The following is a 26,573-nucleotide window of genomic DNA, read 5'->3' as shown; positions in this document are numbered from 1 at the left end:
GCCCAACATCAGTCTCAACAACAACATAATGATAAAAGGCATAAAACATAATCAGCATCAATATCCAGTCATGCTAACAATAAGCAGTAAAACATAATCAGCTAAGCTCCGGCCTCCTGCCGCCTGAGGCATCAGTACTCATACTACCTGATCCTGAAATAAGCATTCCCCAAACGTGGGGTAAGATCTCTAATCTAGAAATCTCAGTAAGTCAGTGAGTCCTCAAGGATCTTCCACCCCAAGCTCACTTACATGTGCAATATAAGTTCAAAAGCAGTTTATCATTTATCATTTCTAAAACAATGCAATGCAGCAGATAATCATGCCATGTGTGTCAATACTAATCTACTGGCCAGAGACAGTGCAGGTATACGTCTATCACCTACACACCGTGCAAGTACCACTTGCATTCACCCCGGTACACCATCTTGTATGGCGCTACATACTCAGGCTTCCCGTCAAGATGAAACAACACATGCATATTAAAAGCCATTACATGTACAGTTCAATCAACATATCAAATATCCAAAAGCATGTACACAGCATGCATAAACCATACCCCCATGGGACATGGTGGAACCACAACATGGCCAAACCGAGGACACGAAAGCTTACCTTGCAAGCTAACTCCAAAAGCCAAGAGCCCACAGCTCAAAGTCCAAACACAACAGATTCACAATCTGTTATGGACCAATACTATATCAATAAAAATTCAACACAAGCATATAACTTAAAGACAACGCCTTTCCTTACGTTTAACGTCTTGAGGTTCCATACCAACCCATAAGCCCTTAATCACTTGATTCCGATTTAGTTTAATTAAAAAAGAATTTCAACTTCATCATTCTAGGGTCCACAAACCCCCAATAGCCTACTGTCCTCACAGCACAGCTACTGTTCTTCGAAATCCCAGAATATCCGGATATTCCTCGGGACCATATCCGGATATCTCACTGGACGTATTCGGATATTCAATATCCGGATACTCAAAACCCATATCCGGATATCACATATCCGGATATTCATCGGGCACATATCCAGATATTTCACGACAGAATGCAGAAAATACATTTCGTGAAGATATCCATCCAAGGTTGGGTTTTTAATGATTTAAAGCACCTAAACATGCATTTCTAGGTGTGTTCAACATTACCCAACAACAAGTTATCATCTTTAAGCCTCAACATGCATCAAGCTTCCATTTTTAAGCATTAAACTCAAGATCAAAGGTTGGTATACATACCAAAGGCTTAAAACAGAGAATAGAGGTGCTCTTGGAGCTCAACACAGCCCCTCAAGTCTGTCTCAAAGATGTGCACGAAAATAGCACCATAAAGGTTGGTTCCTTAGAGCAAAGTTCACCATTTGGACCTCCAAAAACCAAAGCCAAGCTTCTCACAACCAAGCCAACCAAGTCAGCCCCAAAACCCCTCACCAACAGTGGCTGAGCACTCCCCCAAGCCCACTCTTCACACTCACAAGTCACCACCCAATAAAGGTCACAACTTGGCTCAAGAATGAGGGAGAAGGCCAAAGGAACAAAAACTGGTCAGCCTCCACCAACAACTCACGTTCAAAGTCTGGTATCTAGGGCTTTGTGCCTCTTAAAAATGGGTATTTATAGCCCAAGCCACTTAAACACACAGTATTAACTTTAATTGCTACGATTATCATTTTAATCCCAAACTTTGAATTCTGAAACTACATAATTCTCTAAGATTTATCATATTTTTCTTATAATTTTCTGAGCACTTTTCCGGTACGCACTTTTCCAAGCCAGTACCGGTTTCTAGCACCAGTTCTCATTATTTGGACTTGAAACTCGTTTTTCAAGTCCTACATATCATTCTAGTAATTATCATGCACTTATTATAATTTTTCGGGATACTTTTTCGGCACGCATTTAAACCGACTGGCAGAACCGGTATCTGCACTTTTCTTCCGAAAAGCGACTTTCAGCATTATTACTCACTTACTATAATTATTAAAGCCTCATAATAATTATTAGAGTCAATTATGATATCATTTCCTTTTTTCTCATAATTTATTAATTAAATTCCTTAATTAACGGTGCAGGTTCTTACATTCACCCCACCTTTTTAGGATTTTAACCTCAAAATCAGAAATATACCTGGTCGAAACTCGGGGTACTGCCGGAGAAGCTCGTCCTCACGCTCCCAAGTACACTCCTCAAGAGTCCTTCCGGTCCACTGCACCTTGACCATCGGAATGATAATGCTCCTCAACTACTTCTCGCCACGATCGAGAATCTTTAGTGGTCCTACGGGAGTCTTTAAGTTCTCCCGAACTTCCACATCATCCGGTTGCACAACGTGCGAAGGATCTGCTATGTACCTCCGAAGCTGAGACACGTGAAACACGTCGTGGATGTTGGCCAGGTTCGGAGGCAAGGCAAGCCGGTAGGCAACAAGTCCTTCTCTACCAAGAATCTGGTATGGCCCAATAAACTGCGGGCTCAGCTTCCTCACTCCGAGTTCTCGTCCAACACCGGTGACAGGTGAGAGTCTCACAAACACGTGCTCACCCTCACTGAACTCAAGTGGTCGATGCTTGACATCGTAGTAGCTCTTCTGACGATTCTGCGCCTGCTTCAACTTTTCCCTGATCATCTGGATCTGCAGGGTGGTATCTTGGACAAAGTCCAAGCCAAACAACTCACGATCCCCAACCTCCGACCAGCAGGTAGATGTACGACACCTCCTACCGTAGGGCGCCTCGTAGGGTGCCATGCCCAGGCTAGCATGGAAACTATTGTTATACAAAAACTCTACCAATGGAAGGTACCTATCCCATGCCGAGCCCTGCTCCAACGTGCAAGCCCGCAACGTGTCCTCCAAGGTCTGGATAGTCCGCTCAGTCTGTCCATCAGTCTGAGGGTGATAGGAGGTACTCAATCTCAACTGTGTACCAAAAGCTCCCTGCAGCGCCTCCCAGAACCGAGATGTGAACTCCGGGTCCCTATCACTGATGATACTCACGGGCACCCCGTGAAGCCTCACAATCTCGCGAACATACAGTTTGGCCAACTGCTCTGTAGTGAAGCTCACCTTCACTGGAAGAAAATGGGCAGACTTCGTCAGTCTGTCCACAATGACCCATATCGAGTCACAGCCAACCTGACTCTTCGGCAAACCCACAACGAAGTCCATGGAAATGCTCTCCCACTTCCACTCCGGAATCTCAAGAGGTCGAAGCTTACCAGACGACTTCTGGTGTTCAATCTTCACTTTCTGACAAACCAAACACTTGGACACAAAGATAGCAACATCTTTCTTCATGCTCGGCCACCAGAAATTCTTTTTCAAGTCTTGATACATCTTAGTAGCACCAGGATGGATAGAAAACTGACCCTTATGGCCTTCTGCCATAACCTCTTCTGTCAACAGACCTCGAGGAACCACAATCCTCCGCTGGAACAACAGCAATCCATCATCATTCCAAGACACACCGTCTTGGTTCTTCACATAATCCAGACACTCTCTCTGAACTTGTGCCTCTTTGATCTTTTCTAGCAGCTCATTCACAACATCTGATGCTTCCAACCCGAGAAGTACGCTCGCACACGGAGCGGTCACTGCCAAGTGGCGAAACTTCTCAACCACATCGAAGTTACAAAGTAGAAAACTGGATGAACTACTGGATTTCCGACTCAAAGCATCAGCTACCACATTGGCCTTGCCAGGATGATACCTTAGCTCAAAGTCGTAGTCCTTTATGAACTCCATCCATCTCCTCTGCCTCATGTTCAACTCCTTCTGGTCGAAGAGATACTTCAAACTCTTGTGGTCACTGAACACCACAAACCTCAAACCAAAAAGATAATGCCTCCAAATCTTGAAAGCAAACACAATCGCAGCCAACTCCAAATCATGAGTCGGGTAGTTCTCCTCATGAGGCTTCAACTGCCTCGAAGCAAAAGCAACAGCTCTACCAGACTGCATCAGCACACAGCCCAGCCCCTTTCCAGAAGCATCATAGTAAAGCTCAAACTGCTCCTCAGGATATGGAAGGATCAACACAGGTGAAGAAGTCAATCTCTCCTTCAACTCCTGAAAGCATGCCTCACACTCGTGAGTCCACACAAATGGAGTCTCCTTTCGGGAAAGGCGAGTCAAAGGGAGAACCATCGTGGAAAAACCCTTGATGAACCTCCGATAATAACCTGCCAAACCTAAGAAGCTCCTTACCTCCGTAGCTGTCTTGGGTCTCTCCCAATCCAACACGGCCTCAATCTTGTTGGGATCCACTGCAACTCCATCTGCTGAAATCACATGCCCCAGAAACTTGACTTATTTGAGCCAAAACTCACACTTAGAAGGTTTAGCATAAAGCTTTTTCTCCTTCAGCACTTACAGAACTATCCTCAGATGCTCCGCATGCTCTTCCTCAGTCTTGGAGTAGATCAGAATATCGTCAATGAAGACAATCACAAACTGATCCAAATACGGCTGGAAAATACTGTTCATGTAATCCATGAACACTGCCGGCGCATTTGTGAGTCCAAACGGAATCACCAAATACTCAAAATGACCGTATCTCGAACGAAACGCGGTCTTCGGGACATCCTCTGTCTTCACCCGAATCTGATGGTATCCGGACCGGAGATCAATCTTGGAATACACACAAGCACCCCTGAGCTGATCCAACAGATCATCAATCCGAGGAAGGGGATACTTGTTCTTGATTGTCACCTTGTTCAACTGCCTGTAGTCGGTGCACAATCGCATTGTCCCGTCCTTCTTCTTCACGAAGATGACCGGTGCTCCCCAAGGAGACACACTCGGTCTAATGAAATCTTTCGCCGAAAGATCTTCAATATGCTTCTTAAGCTCAGCCAACTCCGGTGGCGACATCCAATAAGGAGCTAAAGAAATCGGCCCCACACCGGGCAACAAGTCAATGGAGAACTCTATCTCCCGCTGTGGCGGAAACTCAGGAATCTCCTCAGGAAACACCTCAAGGAACTCCCCCACCACAGGAATGCCAGTGATATCCTCATGTGTCCCACTCACCAAACCACCCAACATGACATAACCCAATGCCTCTACTCGCAGCACTTTCCTTGCCTGCAGCAGTGAAATGTATGGCGAGGAACTAGCTGTGGAATCACACGAAGACATCACCACGCGCTTTGCACTGCAATCAATCAATGCACAGTTTCTAGACAACCAATCCATGCCCAGAATAATCTCAAGGTTGGCCATCAGCAATCCTATTAGATCTACCGAGAACTCACGGCCATCCCACTGAAACACTACATCGCGATGTACAGTGGTAGAATCACAAATCTCTCCGGTGGCGGTAGTCACCCGCAACGGTGGAGAAAGCACAACACTGGGCAACTCAAGCCACAAAGCAATCGGGGTAGCAACAAACGAATGAGTAGCCCCGGAATCAAAGATAGCATCAACAAAAGAATCACCAATAGACACAGTACCTCTGACAAGGTTCGGAGCGCGGTCCGGCTGCTTCTTATCCAGTGTATACACTCTCCCAACAGAATGTGGCACTGCAGGTGCCGAAGAAGATGCCATCGGAACCATCTGCAAAGGAACTGCCTGAACAGCTGCAGCTCTCGCCGTCGACGACGGACAATCTCTAGAGAAGTGGCCCTCCTTGCCACACTTGAAGCACAGCAACTGCCCCGTAGCACAGCGTCCCACATGCTCCTTCCCACATCCCGAACATCTCGGAGTGGTAGGAGGCCTAGCAGAACTCCCCTGATGTGAAACAGCTCTCTTGAACTGACCAGGCGCCTGCCTAGTCGCTAACTGTTTTCCCTTGCTCTTATCAGCAAACCTCATGTCCTTCCAAGAAGTAGGAGCAGGAGTGGAACCACCTGTTCCCTTGCTCTCCTCAACCTTGGCTCTCTTGGCCTTGCTTGCCACACAAACATCCTCGATGTCCTTACACTGCTGAACCAGTGTACCAAAGTCCCTCGAAGCAGCACCAGCAAGATGCTCAGCAATCACCTCACTAAGTCCCCTGCGGAACTTAGCTGCCAGAAACAACGGAGTAGGAGGAACCATCCGGAAGTGTGCAAACTTCACTAGGTCATTAAACTTAGCCAGGTACTCATCAACAGACATCGAGCCCTGTACCAAACGATCAAACTCTCCCTGCTTCTTCTCCTGCGCATCATAGGGAAAGTATCGACCCAGAAAGCACTCCTCAAAGAATGGCCACGTCATGACACGACCCTGCCTCTCAAAAGCTCGAGAGGTGTGCGTCCACCACTCATGGGCATCGCCCTCCAGCATGTAGGTCGAGAACATCAGCTTCTGTGGGTCTGTACACTGCATGACCCGAAAAATCTTGTCCAGCGACTCTAGCCATCTCGCAACAGCAATAGGATCCAAATACCCCTCAAACACAGGTGGCTTATGCTTCCTGAAAGCATTCAGCCGGCGATCGATCACATCACGATCCTCAGCAATCCCCACAAGGGGCTCCCCCGTCTTAGCAGCATGAGTAGCACTGCCGGTGTGACTATGGCTCTCCTCCTGAACACTAGGTGGAGGCGGTGGCGGTGGTGGCGGTGGTGGTGGAGCCTGGCCAATAGCAGGACCAGCTCTCATCTCCTCCAACATGACTTTCATCATCGTCATGTTCGCCATCTTGTTCGCCTCGAGGACTTCCTCAGTGGTCCTCCGGTTCGTTTCACGAACCTCAGCTGCGGCTATCCGGTTCGCCTCGCGAACAGCTTCCATCATTACCGCGTTGGCCAATCTAGTGGCCTCCTGATCGGCTAACCTAGCCGCCTGCATCTCAGCCAATGCAGTCAGGATAGGATCGGGTTGATCCTCAGAAGTCTCTCGTGTTCTCCCGGATATTACCATGACTCTGCACAAGCTACACAAATTATGAGTTGATCAGGCCCACGCAATGTGATCACATATACAACATCATAATAAAATTCGACAGAGTAAACACAAAGACCGACACAACCAAACAACCTAGCAATTTCAATACATACAGGCTTTTCCCTTGAACCATTGCTCTGATACCATAAATGTAACACCCCGTATATATCCGGTAATGTTATCATAATATCGTATTAAGCTGCGCTTAATTAAAATGCGGAATTACTTTTTCTTTTCAATTATGATGCCATTAACATTTCCAACTTGCTTAATAATCAATTAATAAAACATCGTCTGTATGTAATTGCAATAAAACAGCTAACTGAAATACCTCATAACATAGATAATATAAGTGTGTCTCTAGTCACGGAACTACAACAATGTAGACCGGGCCATCTAACAGTTTATACAACTCCAAACTAAAAAGTACTAACCGAAAGTGTCATGGACAATCCCCATGCTCACTCAAATAAGGCAACATGCCCAACATCAGTCTCAACAACAACATAATGATAAAAGGCATAAAACATAATCAGCATCAATATCCAGTCATGCTAACAATAAGCAGTAAAACATAATCAGCTAAGCTCCGGTCTCCTGCCGCCTGAGGCATCAGTACTCATACTACCTGATCCTGAAATAAGCATTCCCCAATCGTGGGGTAAGATCTCTAATCTAGAAATCTCAGTAAGTCAGTGAGTCCTCAAGGATCTTCCACCCCAAGCTCACTTACATGTGCAATATAAGTTCAAAAGCAGTTTATCATTTATCATTTCTAAAACAATGCAATGCAGCAGATAATCATGCCATGTGTGTCAATACTAATCTACTGGCCAGAGACAGTGCAGGTATACTTCTATCACCTACACACCGTGCAAGTACCACTTGCATTCACCCCGGTACACCATCTTGTATGACGCTACATACTCAGGCTTCCCGTCAAGATGAAACAACACATGCATATTAAAAGCCATTACATGTACAGTTCAATCAACATATCAAATATCCAAAAGCATGTACACAGCATGCATAAACCATACCCCCATGGGACATGATGGAACCACAACATGGCTAAACCGAGGACACGAAAGCTTACCTTGCAAGCTAACTCCAAAAGCCAAGAGTCCACAGCTCAAAGTCCAAACACATCAGATTCACAATCTGTTATGGACCAATACTATATCAATAAAAATGCAACACAAGCATATAACTTAAAGACAATGCCTTTCCTTACGTTTAACGTCTTGAGGCTCCATACCAAGCCATAAGCCCTTAATCACTTGATTCCGACTTAGTTTAATTAAAACAGAAGTTCAACTTCATCATTCTAGGGTCCACAAACCCCCAATAGCCTACTGTCCTCACAACACAGCTACTGTTCTTCGAAATCCCAGAATATCCGGATATTCCTCGGGTCCATATCCGGATATGCAATATCCGGATATCTCACTGGACGTATCCGGATATTCAATATCCGAATATCCAGAATCCCATATCCGGATATCTAATATCCGGATACTCAAAACCCATATCCGGATATCACATATCCGGATATTCATCGGGCACATATCCGGATATTTCATGACAGAATGCAGAAAATGCATTTCGTGAAGATATCCATCCAAGGTTGGGTTTTTAACGATTTAAAGCACCTAAACATGCATTTCTAGGTGTGTTCAACATTACCCAACAACAAGTTATCATCTTTAAGCCTTAACATGCATCAGGCTTCCATTTTTAAGCATTAAACTCATGATCAAAGGTTGGTATACATACCAAAGGCTTAAAACAGAGAATAGAGGTGCTCTTGGAGCTCAACACAGCCCCTCAAGTCTTACTCAAATATGTGCACGAAAATAGCACCATAAAGGTTGGTTCCTTAGAGAAAAGTTCACCATTTGGACCTCCAAAAACCAAAGCCAAGCTTCTCACAACCAAGCCAACCAAGTCAGCCCCAAAACCCCTCACCAACAGTGGCTGAGCACTCCCCCAAGCCCACTCTTCACACTCACAAGTCACCACCCAAGTGTATACAAGAAGAAAGGGTGAAGAAAACCAATAAAGGTCACAACTTGGCTCAAGAATGAGAGAGAAGGCCAAAGGAACAGAAACTGATCAGCCTCCACCAACAACTCACGTTCAAAGTCTGGTATCTAGGGTTTTGTGCCTCTTAAAAATAGGTATTTATAGCCCAAGCCACTTAAACACGCAGTATTAACTTTTATTGCTACGATTATCATTTTAATCCCAAACTTTGGATTCTGAAACTACATAATTTTCTAAGATTTTTCATATTTTTCTTATAATTTTCTGAGCCTTTTTTCGGTACGCACTTTTCTAAGCCAATATCGGTTTCTAGCACCAGTTCTCATTATTTGGACTTGAAACTCGTTTTACAAGTCCTACATATCAATCTAGTAATTATCATGCACTTATTATAATTTTTCGGGATACTTTTTCGGCACGCATTTATACCGACTAGCAGAACCGGTATCTGCACTTTTCTTCCGAAAAGCGACTTTCAGCATTATTACTCACTTACTATAATTATTAAAGCCTCATAATAATTATTAGAGTCAATTATGGAATCATTTCCTATTTTCTCATAATTTATTAATTAAATTCCTTAATTAACGGTGCGGGTTCGTACAGACGACATAGCCAACAGATTCTCAATAATAACATCAAATGAAGCTATAAGCATGATATCAACAGACATAAACTAGTATCCAAGCACAGTCAGCATAAGCAGATAAACATCAATCAACTAAACTTCGGCCTCCTGCCGCTAGAGGTCTCAACCCCTGGGTTACCTGAACCTGAAATAAGCGCCCCAAACGTGGGGTGAGATCTCAAAACAGAAATCTCAGTAAGACAAGGGGTCCTCAAGGATCTTCCACCCCAAGCTCACTTACATGTGCAATATAAGTTTCAAAAACAGTTAAACAGTATAAGTTCCAAAATAGTGCAATGCAGCAGATAATCATGTCATGTGTGTTATAACTAATCTACTGGCCAGAGAAATGCAGGAATACGTCTATTACCCACACTAGTGCAAGACGCCACTTGCACCCACCCACACTGTCACCGTCTTGTATGACGGCACATACTCAGGCTTACCGTTTAAGTGGAACAACACATACATATTATAAGCAATTGCACATAAAGCTCAACAGCATTCTCAATTATCAAAGCATGTAAACACATCATGCATATAAACCATCCCCCCATGGGGTATGGTGGAATCACACAATGGATAAATCAAGGACACGAAAGCTTACCTTGCAAGCTAAAAATCCAAGCCAAGAGTCCAACCAAGCTCAAAGTCCAAACACAGCAGAATCACAATTTGTTTTGTACCAGAATAACATTAATATTCAAACTCTACAAGCAAATGACATAAAGACAATGTCTTTCCTTACGTTTTATGTCTTTAGGATTTTCACAAAGCCACAAGCCCTTAATCACTTGATTTTGACTTAGTTTAATCATTACAGAAGTTTAACTTAATCAATCTAGGGTCCACAAACCCCAAACACAGTTCTGTATGAACAATACCGTTACTGTTCACGCAAACCCAGAATATCCGTATATATGTCGGGGACATATCCGGATATCCGTATTCGGATATCAGAGACCCCATATCCGGATATCAATATCCGGATATTTCGCGACAGAATGCAGATTCTGCATTTCGTGAGATATCACTCCAAAGGTTGGGTTTTTAACCCATTCCAACGTCCAAGCATGCATTTTTACAGACTTACAGATTCGTGTTTATGTTGGTTACTTCATTTTAACATATTACATGCCAAGATCAAGCTTTTAACATGGAAGACTCATGATCAAGGTTAGGGACATACCCAAGGCTCTCAAAACAGAACAAGGGAGGCTCTTGGAGCTCACTATGCAGCTCCCAAAGTGCTGACTACCAAGTGCACGAAAATGAGCTTCAAGATGGCTCCTTTCTTCACAAAGGTTGCTTCTTGGAGCATCAACACTCAAGGAAATAGTTTCCACCACTCCAAACAAAGAACTCAGCCCTCTCACTTCCAACACAGAGGCCAAACTAAGAAGAGGAAGCACTCAACACTCTCACAAGACCAACTCTCACTCAACAATGGTATCTAGGTGAATGTTTCATGAAGAAAGGTGCCTCCTTGGCTCACAAATGAAGAGATGAGAAGGTGACAAGGAGAAGGCAGCAGTTGGAGTTCAAAAATATTCACGTAGGAGGCACCAAAAATCTAGGATCATGTGCCCTTATCTATATATAGCTAGTTTAAACTTAATCACCCAGTATTAACACTAATAGCTACGCTTAGAATTTTAATCCCAAACTTTGGAATCTGATCCTACTCATTTTTCTAAGATTTATTTTATTTTTATTTTATTTTTCGCAGCACCTTTTCGGTACGCGCTTTTCCATAGCCAGTATCAGTTCTGGCATCAGTTCTCATTATTTTAACTTGAAACTTGTTTTACAAGTCCTATATATTATTCTAGTGACATATACACACTTTTCATAATTTTTTGGGATACTTCATCGGTACGCATTTATACCGAGTAGCAGAACCGGTATCTGCACTTTTCGTCCGAAAAGCGACTTTCAACATTATAATCACTTACCATAATTATTTAAGCCATCTCATAATTATTAGGGTCAATTATGGAATTATTTCCTAATTTCTCATAATTAATTAATTAACTTCCTTAATTAACGGTGCGGGTTCTTACATGTGGTCTCTGTCCTCCAAGGGGTGGTGGCATCTCACGCAAGAGGCATTTGGGGCAAGGTGCCTACGAACTCTTTCCTCATTCGTCAGAAGCTTGTTCTCGAATAGGAGCCAGAGGAACATCTTGACTCTGTTAGGACCTTTCCAAACCCAAGGATCTGAGGGAGGAGCAGCACCAAAGTGCTCAATTTGAGGGGTGATGAGATCGTAAGCTGATTTGACGAAAAACTTTCCATCGTGAGAAGGAGACCAACTAAATTTTTCCTCGCCCCCAAGGGGAGGGGGGAATACAACCTACAATGATAGTTATTATTTCTGCCAGGAGGAAGTGTTCAAAAAGGCTCTAATTCCAGCCACCCATAGATGTTACACATTCATTTACTTTGAAGTTACTGCTCGAATCAAGAAGAATCCTGGATCCCTTGCTGATGGAATCCCTCTTCCAAAGGTTTGAATTACCACCTTGAACTTTGCTGCGAAGGACTCTGAACCAGAGGGCCTCTTTGTTCGTCAACATTCCATGCCCCACTTTCATGAGCAGAGCCTGGTTCATGGACTTAATCCTCCTAAGGCCTATGCCACCAGCCTTGGTAGGGGAAGCAATCGTTCTCCAGTTGACCAGATGGATTTTCATGCTCGTAGATGAAGATCCCCAAATGAAACTTCTAGTTTCCTTTTCAATCTTCTCACTGGTAGCCATAGGAAGCTTCATGGACTGCATAGCATAAGTCGGAAGGGCCTCAATGACAGCTTTGGCTAGAGTAACTCTTCCTGCCATGGAAAGAGAGATTATATTTCAGGAAGACAGGCGTCTGTGGACTTTATCTATGATGAACTGGCAAGAGGAGCTACTCATTTTCTTATGAAGGAGGGGGATTCCTAAATATTTTCCCAAATATGCGGTCATGTGGAACCCGAGCTTTTCACTAAGCTCCTTTGCTTTGACATGCCCAACATTATTTGAGAAGAAGACCCTTGTTTTATCCTGGCTGAATTTCTGCCCAGAAGATTTGCAGAAGATCTTCAGAACCTGATTTAAGATATGGACCTGCTCCACAGAAGCTTTTGCAAATAGGAGAATATCGTCAGCAAAAAAGAGGTGCGAGATGGGGGGTCATCCCTCGTCAGTTTGATTGGCTTCCAAGCCTTAGTTTGGATAGCCATCTCAATCAAGTGGGCCAGCTTCTCGATGCACAGGACAAAAAGGTAAGGGGAGATAGGATCCCCTTTCCTGATCCCTCTCGTGGGGTGGAAATTAAAAGTAGGCTTGCCATTCCAGAGGAGGTTCATTGAGGCTGAAGAAATGCATTTTTTAATCAACTCAATGATACCAACTGGGAGGCCAAGATCCATCATAGTGTTGTGGATAAAATCCTAATTTAGACGGTCGTAAGCCTTTTCTAGATTGATCTTCACCGCCATCCAACCCTTTTCTCCTTTCTTGGACTTCATGGAGTGGATGATTTCTTGGGCTACCACAATGTTGTCCGTGCTGTTGCGGCCTTGAATGAAGCTACTTTGGTTTGGGCCAATGAGCTTGTTCATGTGGATCTTGAGCCTGCTAATAATAATCTTGGTCACAACTTTGTAAGAAACATTGCACAGGATGATTGGACGAAATTGGTTCATGTATTCTGGACTTTCAGTTTTAGGGATTAGGCAAATTAGGGTGTTATTCAGATCAGCCACCTTACTGGGATTACTAAAGGCCTCTTTAACAAGGTTACAAATGGAGTTGCCCACAATGTCCCATTGCGTTTGGAGAAAAACCCCATTGATCCCTTCATGGCCTAGAGCTTTGAACTTCCCCATACTTAAAATTGTTGCTCTAATCTCGGCATCCGAAGGAGAGGAAAAGAGGGCTAGATAATCCTCAGGGTTGAGGCGAGGAAACATACTAGGTATAGGGAATTCAGGTCTATGTTCCTCATCTTCCCTATAGAGGTTAATGTTGAAGTTAGTTGCCAACTTGATCAAAGCATTTGGTTCTCCAATCCACTCCTCGTCCTTGCTCTTGATAGCTTCAACTCTGTTAAATCTACGACGGGCAATGGTAGATGAGTGGAAATGCTTAGTGTTCCTATCCCCGTATTTGAGCCACTTGCACCTAGATCTTTGGAACCAAGTGAGTTCCTCACGGATAAGGATTAGCTCTAACTATTTCCAAAGGGAGTTTTGGAGAAGCTGAAGGGAATAGTCTTCTCCAAAGGAAAGCTTCTTATCAATACCTTGAAGCCGTGCATAAAGCCTCCTTTTCTGTTTCATGGTTTCCCTGAAAACATTTTGGTGCCACTCAGAAGCTTTATCTTGGAAAGAATTCCTAGCCTTCATCCATTGGCTCTCTCTGTCCCAGTAGCTATGGACAATATCCCCAAAGTTATCAACTGTGAGCCATGCTGTCAGGAACTTGAACGACCTCACAACCCCAAGCTGGATTTCAGGTTTCTCATTTACTAGCATAATGGGTCTGTGATATGAGTTGTAGAAAGGCATATGGGTTAACAAACGCTCTGGCTAGGATATGTTCCAAGCTCCATTAGCACAGGCCCTATCGAGTCTTTGATGGAGATTGCCTATTCTTCAGGTGAATCTGGGACCTTTGAAACCCACATCATCCACAGCACAATCGAAAAAAGCTGATTGAATATCCTCCATATCCCTACTGCTGGCTTGGACACCACCAACCTTCTCATCAGCATGGATGATAGAGTTGAAGTCCCCAAGAAGGACCCACGGTTCAAGGGGATTCCTGCACAGGTTAGGGAGGTCCTCCCACAGAGTCCTCCTCTCAGTGAGCCTCGAGCTAGCATAGATGAAGGTCACGAGTTCTGATTTATTATTACTGCGATAGAGGACCCTCGTGTGGATGTACTGGTGGTGGGCTTTGAGAACTTGGATGTTAACATTATTGTCATCCCAGAGGAGCCAGATAGCTCCGGAGAACCCAATAGCCTCTTGTCTGTAGCAGTTAGAGAAACCAAGCCTTTTACACAGCTTGTCCGCTTGTTGACCTTTTATACTAGTTTCCAAGAGGGCTAGAATATTAATTCTAAAATTGAACTTCAAGTCTTTCATGAGGGTGGAAAAACCTCTTTTTCCTGCCCCCTGCAATTCTAAGATACAATAATCATAAAATTGTCAAAAAGAAAAAAACGAACCCATTGGGCTGGGCCAAGACTAGTTGGTGAGAACCCCAGTACCCCCCGCGTCTAGCAAGGTTTGGTCAAACAAAACATCTTCCTGGCCTTTTGGCATACGACTCATCTGGGTTAAGGCCTCAGGAATATTTTCTTTTTCCAGCTCGTTAATCCCTTTAGCTTCTAGTTCTAAATCGTCAATCTGCATCTCAGTGGAAGCAAAGGGTTTCTTTTGCCCCAAAATTTGAAGATGGGGGCTCGATGTGGGCTTGTTGATGTGGGCCTTACTGGGCTTCAAGACTGCGGGATCAGGTTTAGATGGCACTGTTGACAGGGTGAATTTCAGTGTAACAAAATTCTGACTCCCTGATGCTACAGCAGGTTGTTTCTGAGCTATGTCTGGTGCTACCCTGTTGGTAGGTTTCAATTTTCTAGGTTGTTCAGCCCTGCCTTTTTCACCCGCCGTTGTACAAGTGGCTATGCCGGTTGACCTATTTTCCTGGCCTGGCTTTTGTCAGTTTTCGCTTCTCCGACGTTGGACCACCATCCATTCTCCAAACACATCCTCTGTTTCCTTTGGTTCGTCCTTCTTTTTAGTCTCAGGGGCGGGTCCATCACTAGAGGTTGAGCTATGGGGAGGTCTCTCAATTGAACCCGTATGCCCGTGCTCTTGTTCCTTAGGAGCCTCACACTGATCCTGTCTGTGGCCATACTTCCCACAGGAGAAACAAATCAGATGTAAACCTTCGTAGCCCACCGGAAAGACCTCATCCCTTATTTTAAATGAAGGAACAAAGCTTCTACGCAGGTCAACCTCAATGCATATTCTGGCAAATCTGGCCTTGTCAATGACATCTCTGTCTTCTCCTTCGTTTCTCCTTATGGATCTCTTATCCACCTTTAAAGTCTTTCCCAATAAGTTGCCAATTCTCCAGACATGATAGGAGGAATAGAATTCCATAGGAATACCACAAACTCGTACCCACACTGCTAGTTTTTTCAGAGAGTCATTATTCGGGTTGAAGAAAGGCCTCCAACGTTGAACTACCAAGTAGTGGTCGGCGACGATCCATGGACCTTCATGGAGTACATGATGATAATCCCTGTCATCTGAGAACTTGAGCAGGATGTGGCCATTATCGAAAGTAAATTGCTCAAAAGACCCTACCAAGCTCCACATATTTTGCAAACGGAACATCAGGTAGCTTGACACCATCCTCTTTCCAAGTAACTTAATAATGAGGGCTTTCCTCCATTGTTCACACTCCTTTTTGTGTTGGCTTTTGGAGAAATGGTACGTTGGACATAGAGGTTCAAACTCCCCTGCTACGTCTTCTTCCCCATCTTCCTCCTCTTCTTTCCTTTGCCTTTCCACCCAGTCTTCTTCCTCGGAGTCATAATCCGTTGCTTGACCATTCAGGGCCAGAACCTTATCCCTGTAGGAAACGAGGTTCCTTCCCTGAATAATCTTCGCGTTTCCATCCTTAGGCCTTGCATCCCTTGAGCTTGCTCTGGCTAGCCCTTCCTCTGTGGTTTCTTCTCCCATCTCGTCATCCATAGGGCAGTCCTCCTTCCTAGATTCCTTCGTCTTCTTAATTGTTCAAAGCAAATATCGGTGTGTTGCCAATATAAAAATTATAAATTAAAAGAGAAAATTTATTTAAGAAAAAATGTTTAAAATATAACAGAAATGTACATAATTACTTCAAGAAGAATATAAAAATAAATATAAATTAAAAAAATAAATATTTAAAATTAAAAAGAAGATTTATATAACTAATTCAAAGAATTTAAATTTTAAGATTAAAAGAAGAAAAGTTAAGAATGACTTATGTGATTCTTTAATTGAGAGTGCAGTAAAAAATTTAACCACTCAGAAATTAGTGAACTCAAATTTAATATAAAGGTATAAATAAGATATATATATATATATATATATATATATATATATATATATATATATATATATATATATAGGGGAAATATATTGTAACAACCAAGTTATGTTACTACCAAGTTACTACCAATCAATCTCACCGTTTGATCGATTATGTTGATCCAACGGTTATATTTATTTCCATCTTTGTATGGTCATGATTTTCCAAATTTAATACTTTATATTTATTTCCACCTTTGTATGGTTATGATTTCCCATATTTAATGTTTTCACTTTAAATATGGAGAATCATAACCATACAAAGATGAAAATAAATATAACCATTGGATCAACATAAATCAATCTAACGATGAGATTGATTGGTAGTAACATGTTAGTAACACAACTTTGATTGTTACAATATCTTTCCCCATATATATATATATGTGTGTATGTATGTATATGTATATATAGATAGATAATAGATTAAATTATTTTGGAATATTGTATAGTTGAAAATACGGAAAAATATTTATTTTTATGTACTAACTCAGAGCTTACACTTCTATAAATTATTCTCTCAATTTGTTTTTTTTTTTAAACTAAAAACCATCTTCTTTCTATTTGAGAATTTATAATATTCATTGTTCGTCGTCATTCAGTTGTACAATTTTTTTCTTTTTGTAGACGTATTCAGATATACTTAACCTTTGATGTAGCTGTTTTTCTTCTTTTGTAATTGGTTCTCATTATGAGAAGATGGTGATTCTATATATTCAAAGTGTCACAATCAATTTTATTATACCCAAACCGACTTGGTCGGAGTACCGAGCAGTGAATCTCTAATTTAACTAGTGGAATTGTCACGACTCATATAAATGTATAAAAATTTATGTTTTATAATTAATTATATAATAAATATTTTAAATAGTACAATTTCACCAATAATCCAATATAGCCTAGTGATAAGTAATAGGTTGCTTCAACCCATGACAAGTGTTGAACCCCTACTAGCTGCAACTTGTGAAATAATTCTATGAAATTATATAATAATTATATTAAAGGGTACACCTTAATAAGCAATTAAATGTAGCGCAGTGAAAAATATTATATTTGTCATTCTCATGATACAGATTCGAACCCCCAAACGTTCACAAAATTTATAATCCAATCTATTGTTTGAATCAAACTGGTTGATGGGCCAGTTTCCAGACCAACAATTTGGATCAGCAGTCGGTTCGATTCTACTAATATTGGTCACAATACTAAAGCACTTTCTGCCTCAAGAGTAAATTTTTGTTATTAAGGGGTGATATTTCTCCATCCCCGTTAGGCCAAGTATTCTTTGACTAGTCCCAGAGGTTTTGTAATCCCCAACAGGGACGGAGACATGGGGAGGCTAGGGTGGGCGGCCACCCCCTTTCCCCCTCCAAAAAAATTAAAAAAAAATTAATGCAGTTGAAAGCCAAACATATTACTGTTGTTATTATTACATGTGCTTCTTGTGGAAGTTCTGATTTGAAATTCAAGTTGAAATCTATCTCCACTTCACCTAATGTATGTGTTATATGCAACCTTTTCTGCATTTTTTATTTATTTTTATATGCTATGTTTTGGTTAATGAAAGCTTTAGCCTTTTTGTCACCCTTTTGCTCTCTTTTTATTTGCATAGTTGTGTTTCTCTTGTGTAGTAGTTTCATATAGAGAAAATGAGTTTGCTCTAACTTAAAAGATTCACTTTTTGGGACAACTTGGTTGCAGTCTTTTATTTTATTTTTTAAAAAAAATATAGTTAAAAGCATTGTTTTAGTTAAGACACTTTTTTTTTAATTATTACTTTAAACTACTTTTTATGTTCGTTGGACCTGACCAATAGTACATTTTTTCAGTCTTTCAAATGTTGCTAAATGTTAATATTTTGGTAAGAAATTTACCTAAATGAGTTCTTATGAGATCAATAGGTAATAAAATAGTGATACTATATATGCAAGATAAAAAAATTAATTTTCGCCCCCCCTTTCCTCCAATCCTGGCTCCGCCACTGATCCCTAACTTGCGTGTCGGTGGGACCCTACCGATGCATTAGGAAGAAGGAACCTCGACAACCTTCATTCTTTCTGCCAAAAGGTTGATATGTTGTCTTCAAATCTGATCATGTTTTTTTGTTTAGGTTACCGAGAATAGAACGCACACTCACACACACCCATGTTGTTCAACATTATTTGCTTTACTTGAAATATCAAATTGTTTTACCAGCAACCATTGGTTTAAATAGTAGGAGTTTATTCTCCTTAACTAAGATTTCGAGTTTAAGTCCTAAAAATTAATAAATAAAAAAATGGTTTTGGGAGAGTTACCCATATATTGGGTTTGACAGTATTTGAACTGAATTAATTGTGTTGCTGATGAACTGGTGGATATATTCAAATATATATATATATATATATATATATATATATATATATATATATATATATATATATATATGATTTATAAATCATATATAAAGGTTTTGTATTATACATTTCTAATTAATTTTCATTTACAGCTACAAGGATATATTGATGATACTGAAGATTATATTAATATTCAGGCAAGAATCCAGCAATTTATTGGTATTACCTATTGGTATTTGCTGAAAGACATGTTATACAAGTTTGTCATATTTTGCAGATTGACAACCATCGAAATCAGTTGATTCAGGTGCTATTATAGATTTTAATTTTTACATAATGTATGTCATATATCATTATTCATTATTTCGATACTATATTATTATTTTTTTATGTTGCTAAGCCTTTGAATATTTGTGTCCATCTTTTTCAACACTGTTTACAGTTAGAGATGTTTCTTAACTCGGGAGACCTTTCTCTATCTTTCTATTCTTTGGTGACTGGAATATTTGGCATGAATTTTCCATTTTCTTGGAATCAAAACCATGGCTACTTGTTCAAATGGGTATGCAATTAAACATTATATGCTGCAATTTTTTAATGAGAATAAAGAATGTAATATATTTTTTTTTTTATTGGCAGGTAGTTACTTTTACTGGAGTTTTTTGCACTGTTTTGTTTCTCGTCATAGTTACCCATGCTCGCAAAAAGGGGTTGGTTGGGTCATGAAAAAAGTGAATCAATCAGCTCAAAAGGGGTGCAGAGAATGAACTGTAGGATTTCTTTATATATAATGTGATGAGTATTATGTTCCAGAGTTTTAAATTAGAGTTGATTCTATATTTTGTTGAATTGTTGTATTCTTAGTTACAACTGCTGTTAAAAGATTGAGCAAGATATAGCTCTTCAGGACTTAAGAGTTGAGATCCAACATTCAGGGACTATTATTCAAAGAGAGCCAGTGTTAATTAATAAAAGATAAAACCTGTATTTCAATCCTCTTTTTTTTTTGGTTATCATGTATTTCAATCCTTTAAACTTTAAAGGTATAAGTGTCATCACTTCTTTAAAGAAGTATAAAAATTATAAAAGTATAAAAATATAAAAATTATCCTGTTGTGGACGGACTATAATTTTGAGAAACTACAGTCTCCAAAAAACAATTTCTTTTTGAGATTTCTAACAGAAATCTCAGTAAGACAAGGGGTCCTTAAGGAATCCTCTACCCCAAGCTCATTTATAGGTATAATATAAGTTCTAAAATAGTGCATGCAAAATATAAAGAAGAAGATTAATAACAAGATAAAGGGAATGGCTATACAGGGTCATTTATAGCATTAAACAATATAGTATATAAAATGAGCATGTCATGCAATATATCAAATGAGTGTGCAACGCAGCATATGTCCATGTCATGTGTGTATGCATCCTCAAACATACATCATGTGGGTGCGCAAATCATAATCCTACTGGCCAGAGAATAATGTAGGTATTACGCACGTCTGCAACCTACTCAAAAGTATAAGGAGTTCACCTTATACCCACACTACAGCAGCTCTACCTCTTACATGGAGTTCACCATGCTCAGAACCCCTCACAGGTGTTGTGCACACTACCCCACCTACATATACATGTAGCAATGCACTATAACAGAATACAACTCAACAAGATATCCAATACTTATAACATAAACAGATATAATTCCATAATCCAGCTCAACAGCATATCCAATACTCATAACATAACAGATATAATTTCCAGAAAACATACCATGCACATAAACCAATCCCCTACGGGGTTTGGTAGAATAAGTAATGGATAAAATCGAGAACCAAAAGCTTACCTGTATCGGTAAAGTCCTTTAATACCAACTCAGTATCAATGTGGTCACCGACAACCAAACAATCCAGCTAGTCACAATCTGATTTAGTGGCAAACACATCATCAATAATCATATCCTACAATTTCAAGTCATATGGAACATGTTTTCTTTTTCGTTTAGCGTACTGCACGCTTCTCCCAAAGCCCCTAAGCACAAACTGTCTTTACCATTTTTAAAAATACAGTTGGAAATCTTTACCAAAAGTTCTAATATTTTAATATGTTAAACTAGACATCTCAAGCTTTCCAACGAGATATTTTATGTCTCAATCAGAGTTGTATAACTCCGGTTATATTTTCGCAAGGTAACAGAATTTTCCACTGCAAGGCAGAAACTTAAAACTCAAACCTCTATCAATCCAATTGTCCAATGGATCTGAAATTTTGTAGAATGGTAGCTTTATGGGTTAGTTTCACATATGTTCAAACCTCACTCAATTTGGAGGTCTCTAGCTTGAGACATCGCGATTTTACCAAACTAGTACGTTGTTGTCATATTTGCACTAGGTAATAGATTTTACCACCTGTCCAGAACGCAAAAATGCAGATTTTTCTGCATAATTCGAACTCCAATGACCTTCCAAGGTTCCCACCTTCGATTTGTTGGGCTTCCTCCTTCAATGCTAAGCCCAAGCCCATTGAGGGGTTTCCTAAAAAACCATAAACCTAGATCTCACCTCCTCTATATATTCATTAGTTGTGGGTGGAGGCTAGGTCAGAGATTAAGAAAGAGATTAGAAATTTGAGAGAAAAATGTTTGAGCAAAGCTTTATGCTTTGTATTTGAGAGATCTCTAGAGAGAGTTTGAGTGAAACATCTCTAGGGAGGTTTGATTATCACCATTGTTGGAGAGGTTGAGTTAACCACCACATTGGTGATTCAGATTATTTGTAACCATTATTTTCCTAGTGGATTTTTGATCTGGACTAGGTCCCGTGGGTTTTTACTTCTTCATTGGAGAAGGTTTTCCCACGTTAAAAACTGCTTGTGTTCTTTCTCTCTCCTTCTCTCTCTCTCCCATTTTTTGTATAGATTTTCCACTGCGTTACCCAACCTGGTGAAGTTCAGGCCGAGGTATTGCTGAGATCCATGATCCAGGATCTCATTGACTGACTTCCGCAAAGGCCCCTGAGCCGATCTACCGTGTTCCCAACAATGGTATCAGAGCCCGAGTTCGACGGGTTCTGAGGGAGACGAGATGGAGACCAGTGGCATAACTCATGATGGATATATGTTCAAGCTGACCGTAGACAATTTCACCTATTGGAGACCGATGATAGAAGATCATCTCTACTGCAAAGATTTACATGAGCCCATTATCCGTGATGGGAGACCGGAAGGCAAAACCGATAAGGAGTGGGAGATTAAGAGTCGTAAGGCGGTAGCTACGATCAGAAAATATATTGACAAAAGCCTCTTTGAGTATGTGTCTGAGTTTACGAACGCGTACGAGTTGTGGACGAAGTTGGAGTCCATGATTCAGAAGAAGACTCCCAGGAACAACGCATACCTGGTTCGCCGACTTGTGTAGCTGGAATACAAGGACGGCATGAGTATGATTGAACACCTCAAAACCTACAAAGGTATTATGAATCAGCTGTCAAAGCCTAAGATGAAAATTGATGACGAGATGCAGGCCTTGTTGCTGTTGAGCTCACTGCCAGAAAGCTGGGATACTCTGGTGGTGACCTTGAATAATTCGACTCCAGATGGAAAATTGAAGATGGATGTCGTGACAGACAACCTCTTAGGCGAAGAAGCCAGGAGAAGAGAACGAGGTATTTCGAGCACGTCTGAAGCCAACGTTGCTGAGAATAGAGGGAAATCTGACTCCCGGGGTAGAAGCAAGAGTCGGGGTCGAGGTCGTGACAGGCGAGAAAAGTCCATAGGTCGGTAAAAGCCGAGATATGAGTTGAAGTGCTTTTACTGTGGAAAGACAGGTCATAAGAAGCCAGACTGCTGGACTTTGCAGAATGATGAGAAGAACGGTTGTGTGAAGCCGGATCAGATTATTTCCAAGAAGAGGGAAGGCAAGAGCACCACTGCGGTGGTTGCCAACTCGAATGCCGAGATATTCCTCCTAGGTGAGGATAATTATTTGAATGTTGCATATGATGACTGCACCTAAATTGTTGACTCTGGTGCCTCCTTCCACGTTACTCCACACAAAGGTTTTTTCTCTTCTTACCGAGGTGGTGATTTTGGAGTCGTGAAAATGGAAATCAAGTGACCAGCAAGATTGTTGGTGTCGGTGATGTAACCCTGACCACAGATGTCGGATGCCGACTTGTGTTGAGGGATGTGAGGCATGTACCTGACATGCGATTGAACCTAATCTCGGTAGGCAAACTTGACGATGTCGGGTTAGTGAACTACTTCGGCAGTGTTAGATGGAAGCTGGCCAAGGGAAACTTGGTCGTGGCCCGAGGTAAGAAGGAAGGCTCCATGTACGTGATGCAAGGAAAGATCAATGACGGAGAAGCCAATTCTGTCCGAGATGAACCTAGCTTGGAGCTATGGCACAAGCACCTCGGCCACATGAGCGAGAAAGGGCTCCAAATCCTGAACAAGAAAGGATTATTGACCGGGTTGAAAGGCCAAGCGTTGGAGAGTTGCACGCACTGCCTAACTGGAAAGCAGCACCGGGTTTCTTTTGTGAGACCGGATCAACCCAGACGACGTAGGTATATTGTTGACCTCGTCTATACTGATGTCTGCTCCATGTCGGAAAGGTCCCTTAGAGGAGCTCAATACTTTGTTTCAGTCATTGATGATCATTCCCACAAAGTGAGGGTATATTTGTTGAAGTCTAAAGATCAGGTACTCCAATCCTTTAAAGAATTCCATGCAATGGTTGAAAGGGAGATTGGCAATAAATTGTAGGTGGTCTGATCTGATAATGGTGGTGAGTATTGCGGCCCATTTGATGCATACTGCAGAGCGGCCGGGATTCGACTTGAGAAGAAGCCCCCCAAGGATCCACAGTTGAATGGACTCGCTGAGAGGATGAACAGGACTATTGAAGAGAAGGTTCAAAGCATGTTATCCAATGCCGGATTGCCGAAATCATTTTGGGGAGAGGCCGTCAGAACTGCTGTTGATTTAATCAACCTCTCACCATCACGGCCACTTGAAGGATAAATTCCAGAAGAAGTCTGGACAGGTCGGAAAGTGGCCTATAATCAATTAAAGGTGTTTGGATGCCGAGCCTTTGTGCATATCCCTAAAGATGAAATGGCAAAACTCGATTCGAAGACAAAAAAATGCATCTATCTTGGTTCGCCGAGATGTGAGTTCGGGTTCCGACTTTGGGATCCAATCAATAAGAAGATAGTAAGAAGCCGAGATGTGATCTTTCATGAAGATGAGAAGATTCATGATATTTCGAAGCTCAAAGTCTGGGTTACTGTCAGACGTGAAGAACTCGTTCCTCCTGTTCGAGCTGAAGCAGGGGGAGAAAATCAAGAGAATGAAGAAAATGATGACCAAGTCACTGAGGTCCGAGTTGAAGTTGAAATCCGGGATGAAAATGATGAACCGGGTTCTCAAGCTGAAGAACAGCCGAGATATCCAACTCGAGAAAAAAGACCCTCTACAAGGTACCCATCTGATGAATACACTGTTGTTGCTGAAGACGGTGAGCCTCAGAGTTATGATGAGGCTGTAACGAGCTCAGAGAAAGAAGAATGGGAAAAGGCATTGCAAGACGAGATGAAGTCTTTGCACGAGAATCAGACTTATGAGCTGACCGAGTTGCCTGAAGGAAGACAAGCTCTGAAAAATAAATGGGTCTACAAGATTAAGAATGAAGAGAACGGGCTGAAGCCGAGATACAAAGCCCGAGTTGTAGTGAAAGGCTGCAATCAGAAGAAGGGTGTAGACTTTGAGGAGATTTTTTCTCCTGTAGTCAAAATGAACTCGGTCCGAACTGTGTTAGCCATGGCGACTTCGATGGACCTCGAGGTAGAACATATGGACGTGAAGACAACATTTCTTCACGGTGATTTAGAAGAAGAAATATATATGGAACAACCTGAGGGATTCCGAGCTCCAGACCAAGAAGACTTGGTATGTCGATTGAAGAAGAGCCTCTATGGCTTGAAGCAAGCACCTCGGCAGTGGTACAAGAAGTTTGAATCATTCATGACTGATCACAAGTTTGAGAAGACAGAAGCCGACCACTGCGTATTTGTGAAGAGGTATGAGGCCAGAGATTTTCTGATATTGTTGTTATATGTTGACGACATGCTTATTGTAGGAAAAGACAAATCGAGGATAGTCGCCCTGAAAAAGGCGTTGAGCTCGTCCTTCACAATGAAGGACCTCGGCCCTACAAAGCAGATTCTCAGAATCAAGATTATGTGAGATAGACAAAAGAAGCTACTGTGGCTGAGTCAAGAAAAGTATATTGAGAAGATTCTGAAGAGATTCAACATGGACAAAGTCAAAACAGTGAGCACCCCCTTAGCCGGACATATAAAGCTGAACCAGAAGCAATGTCTGAGATCTGATGAAGACAAAGATGAGATGATGAAGGTCCCGTACCAATCTGTCGTCGGAAGCTTGATGTATGCAATGGTTTGCACTAGACCCGACTTGGCGTATGCTGTTGGAATGGTAAGCCGGTATCTGTTAAACCCCGGCAAAGAGCACTGGGAAGCAGTGAAGTGGATCTTCAAGTACCTCTGAGGTACGACCAATTTATGCCTCCGATTTGGAGAAGGAAAAGATGAGTTGCAAGGCTACTGTTGTGACTCGGCAAGTGCACCGGTCGTAAAATAATAAAAGTGTACTGAGTACGAGATCGTTCCCAAGAGGATCGAAATTTCAAGCACTAGTTCGCTAATCGTGTTTTAGTTGGACAATCGAGAATTTAGATGAAGAAAATTGTAATTGAAGAACTTTAAAAATTAAAGACAAGTAATGAGATGTAATTAAAGAAATTTCAGAATTAAAAAGACAATTGAAAAGATGATGATTGATTAAGAATTTAAAACAAGCTAGTTAGGGTTTCGACTTCCCCCAATCTCCTCAATATGTTATGAACTAAACAGTCAAGAATCTGTTTCTTAATATAATGCCAATCAATTCTATCTAAGTTATTTAGGGCTCAATTCCTTGTTACCCTAAATCTATGTGATCTTGAAAGAACTCTAGTTCCCCGATTATTCCCCAATAAAACATTCATTAAGATCAAGAATTACAAGATTGCACAATTACCCTATGTCTATCCCTAGATCACAAGGATTATGATAAATTTATCTAATCAGGGTTCATGCACCAACATCCCTAATTTCATACAATTCCCCAAAATCATTCTATAAGGAGCAAACTCATAGAAAGCATTAAAGATAGATAAATTTATTCAATTATAAAAAAAAAAGAATTCAGAGACAATTTAATTCATAAATATAAAGATTCAATTGGGTTCCATCTACCCCTAACTACATAAAAGACTAGCCTAGCATACTGAATTGAAAAACAATAATAAAGAAAATAGAACCCCAAGCCTCCATTGATGTGATGTTGACTTGGTTCCTCAGTTTTCCAGCGCTCCGCAACAGGATTCCTCCTTCAGGTCTCTATGTAATTCTCTGGACTTGCGTGTTGGTCTTTTTCTCCCAAGCTCCATATTTATAACCATTGAAGTTGTATCCTTCATTGAA

The 26,573-nt window shown here is 41.3% G+C and overlaps 1 protein-coding gene across 1 annotated transcript in view; it reads left to right on the top strand.

Moving 5' to 3' along the window:
* The window catches only part of LOC133298188 (magnesium transporter MRS2-I-like), a 41,939-nt gene extending 22,184 nt beyond the window's left edge, over positions 1-19,755 (top strand). Inside the window, exons 8-11 of the mRNA XM_061497447.1 lie at positions 19,182-19,226; positions 19,307-19,336; positions 19,472-19,591; positions 19,669-19,755. Of these exons, the coding sequence (XP_061353431.1) occupies positions 19,182-19,226; positions 19,307-19,336; positions 19,472-19,591; positions 19,669-19,755 (282 nt within the window). The remainder of the gene's footprint in view (positions 1-19,181; positions 19,227-19,306; positions 19,337-19,471; positions 19,592-19,668) is intronic.
* The last annotated feature ends 6,818 nt before the right edge of the window (positions 19,756-26,573 follow it).

This window comes from Gastrolobium bilobum, unplaced genomic scaffold (genome assembly GCF_033153095.1).
Source record: "Gastrolobium bilobum isolate Gb01-03AN ecotype WA unplaced genomic scaffold, APGP_CSIRO_Gbil_v1 utg3993, whole genome shotgun sequence".
NCBI lineage: Eukaryota > Viridiplantae > Streptophyta > Magnoliopsida > Fabales > Fabaceae > Gastrolobium > Gastrolobium bilobum.
Note: the sequence above shows the minus strand (reverse complement) of the source record. Positions and strands in the feature narration are given on the sequence as shown.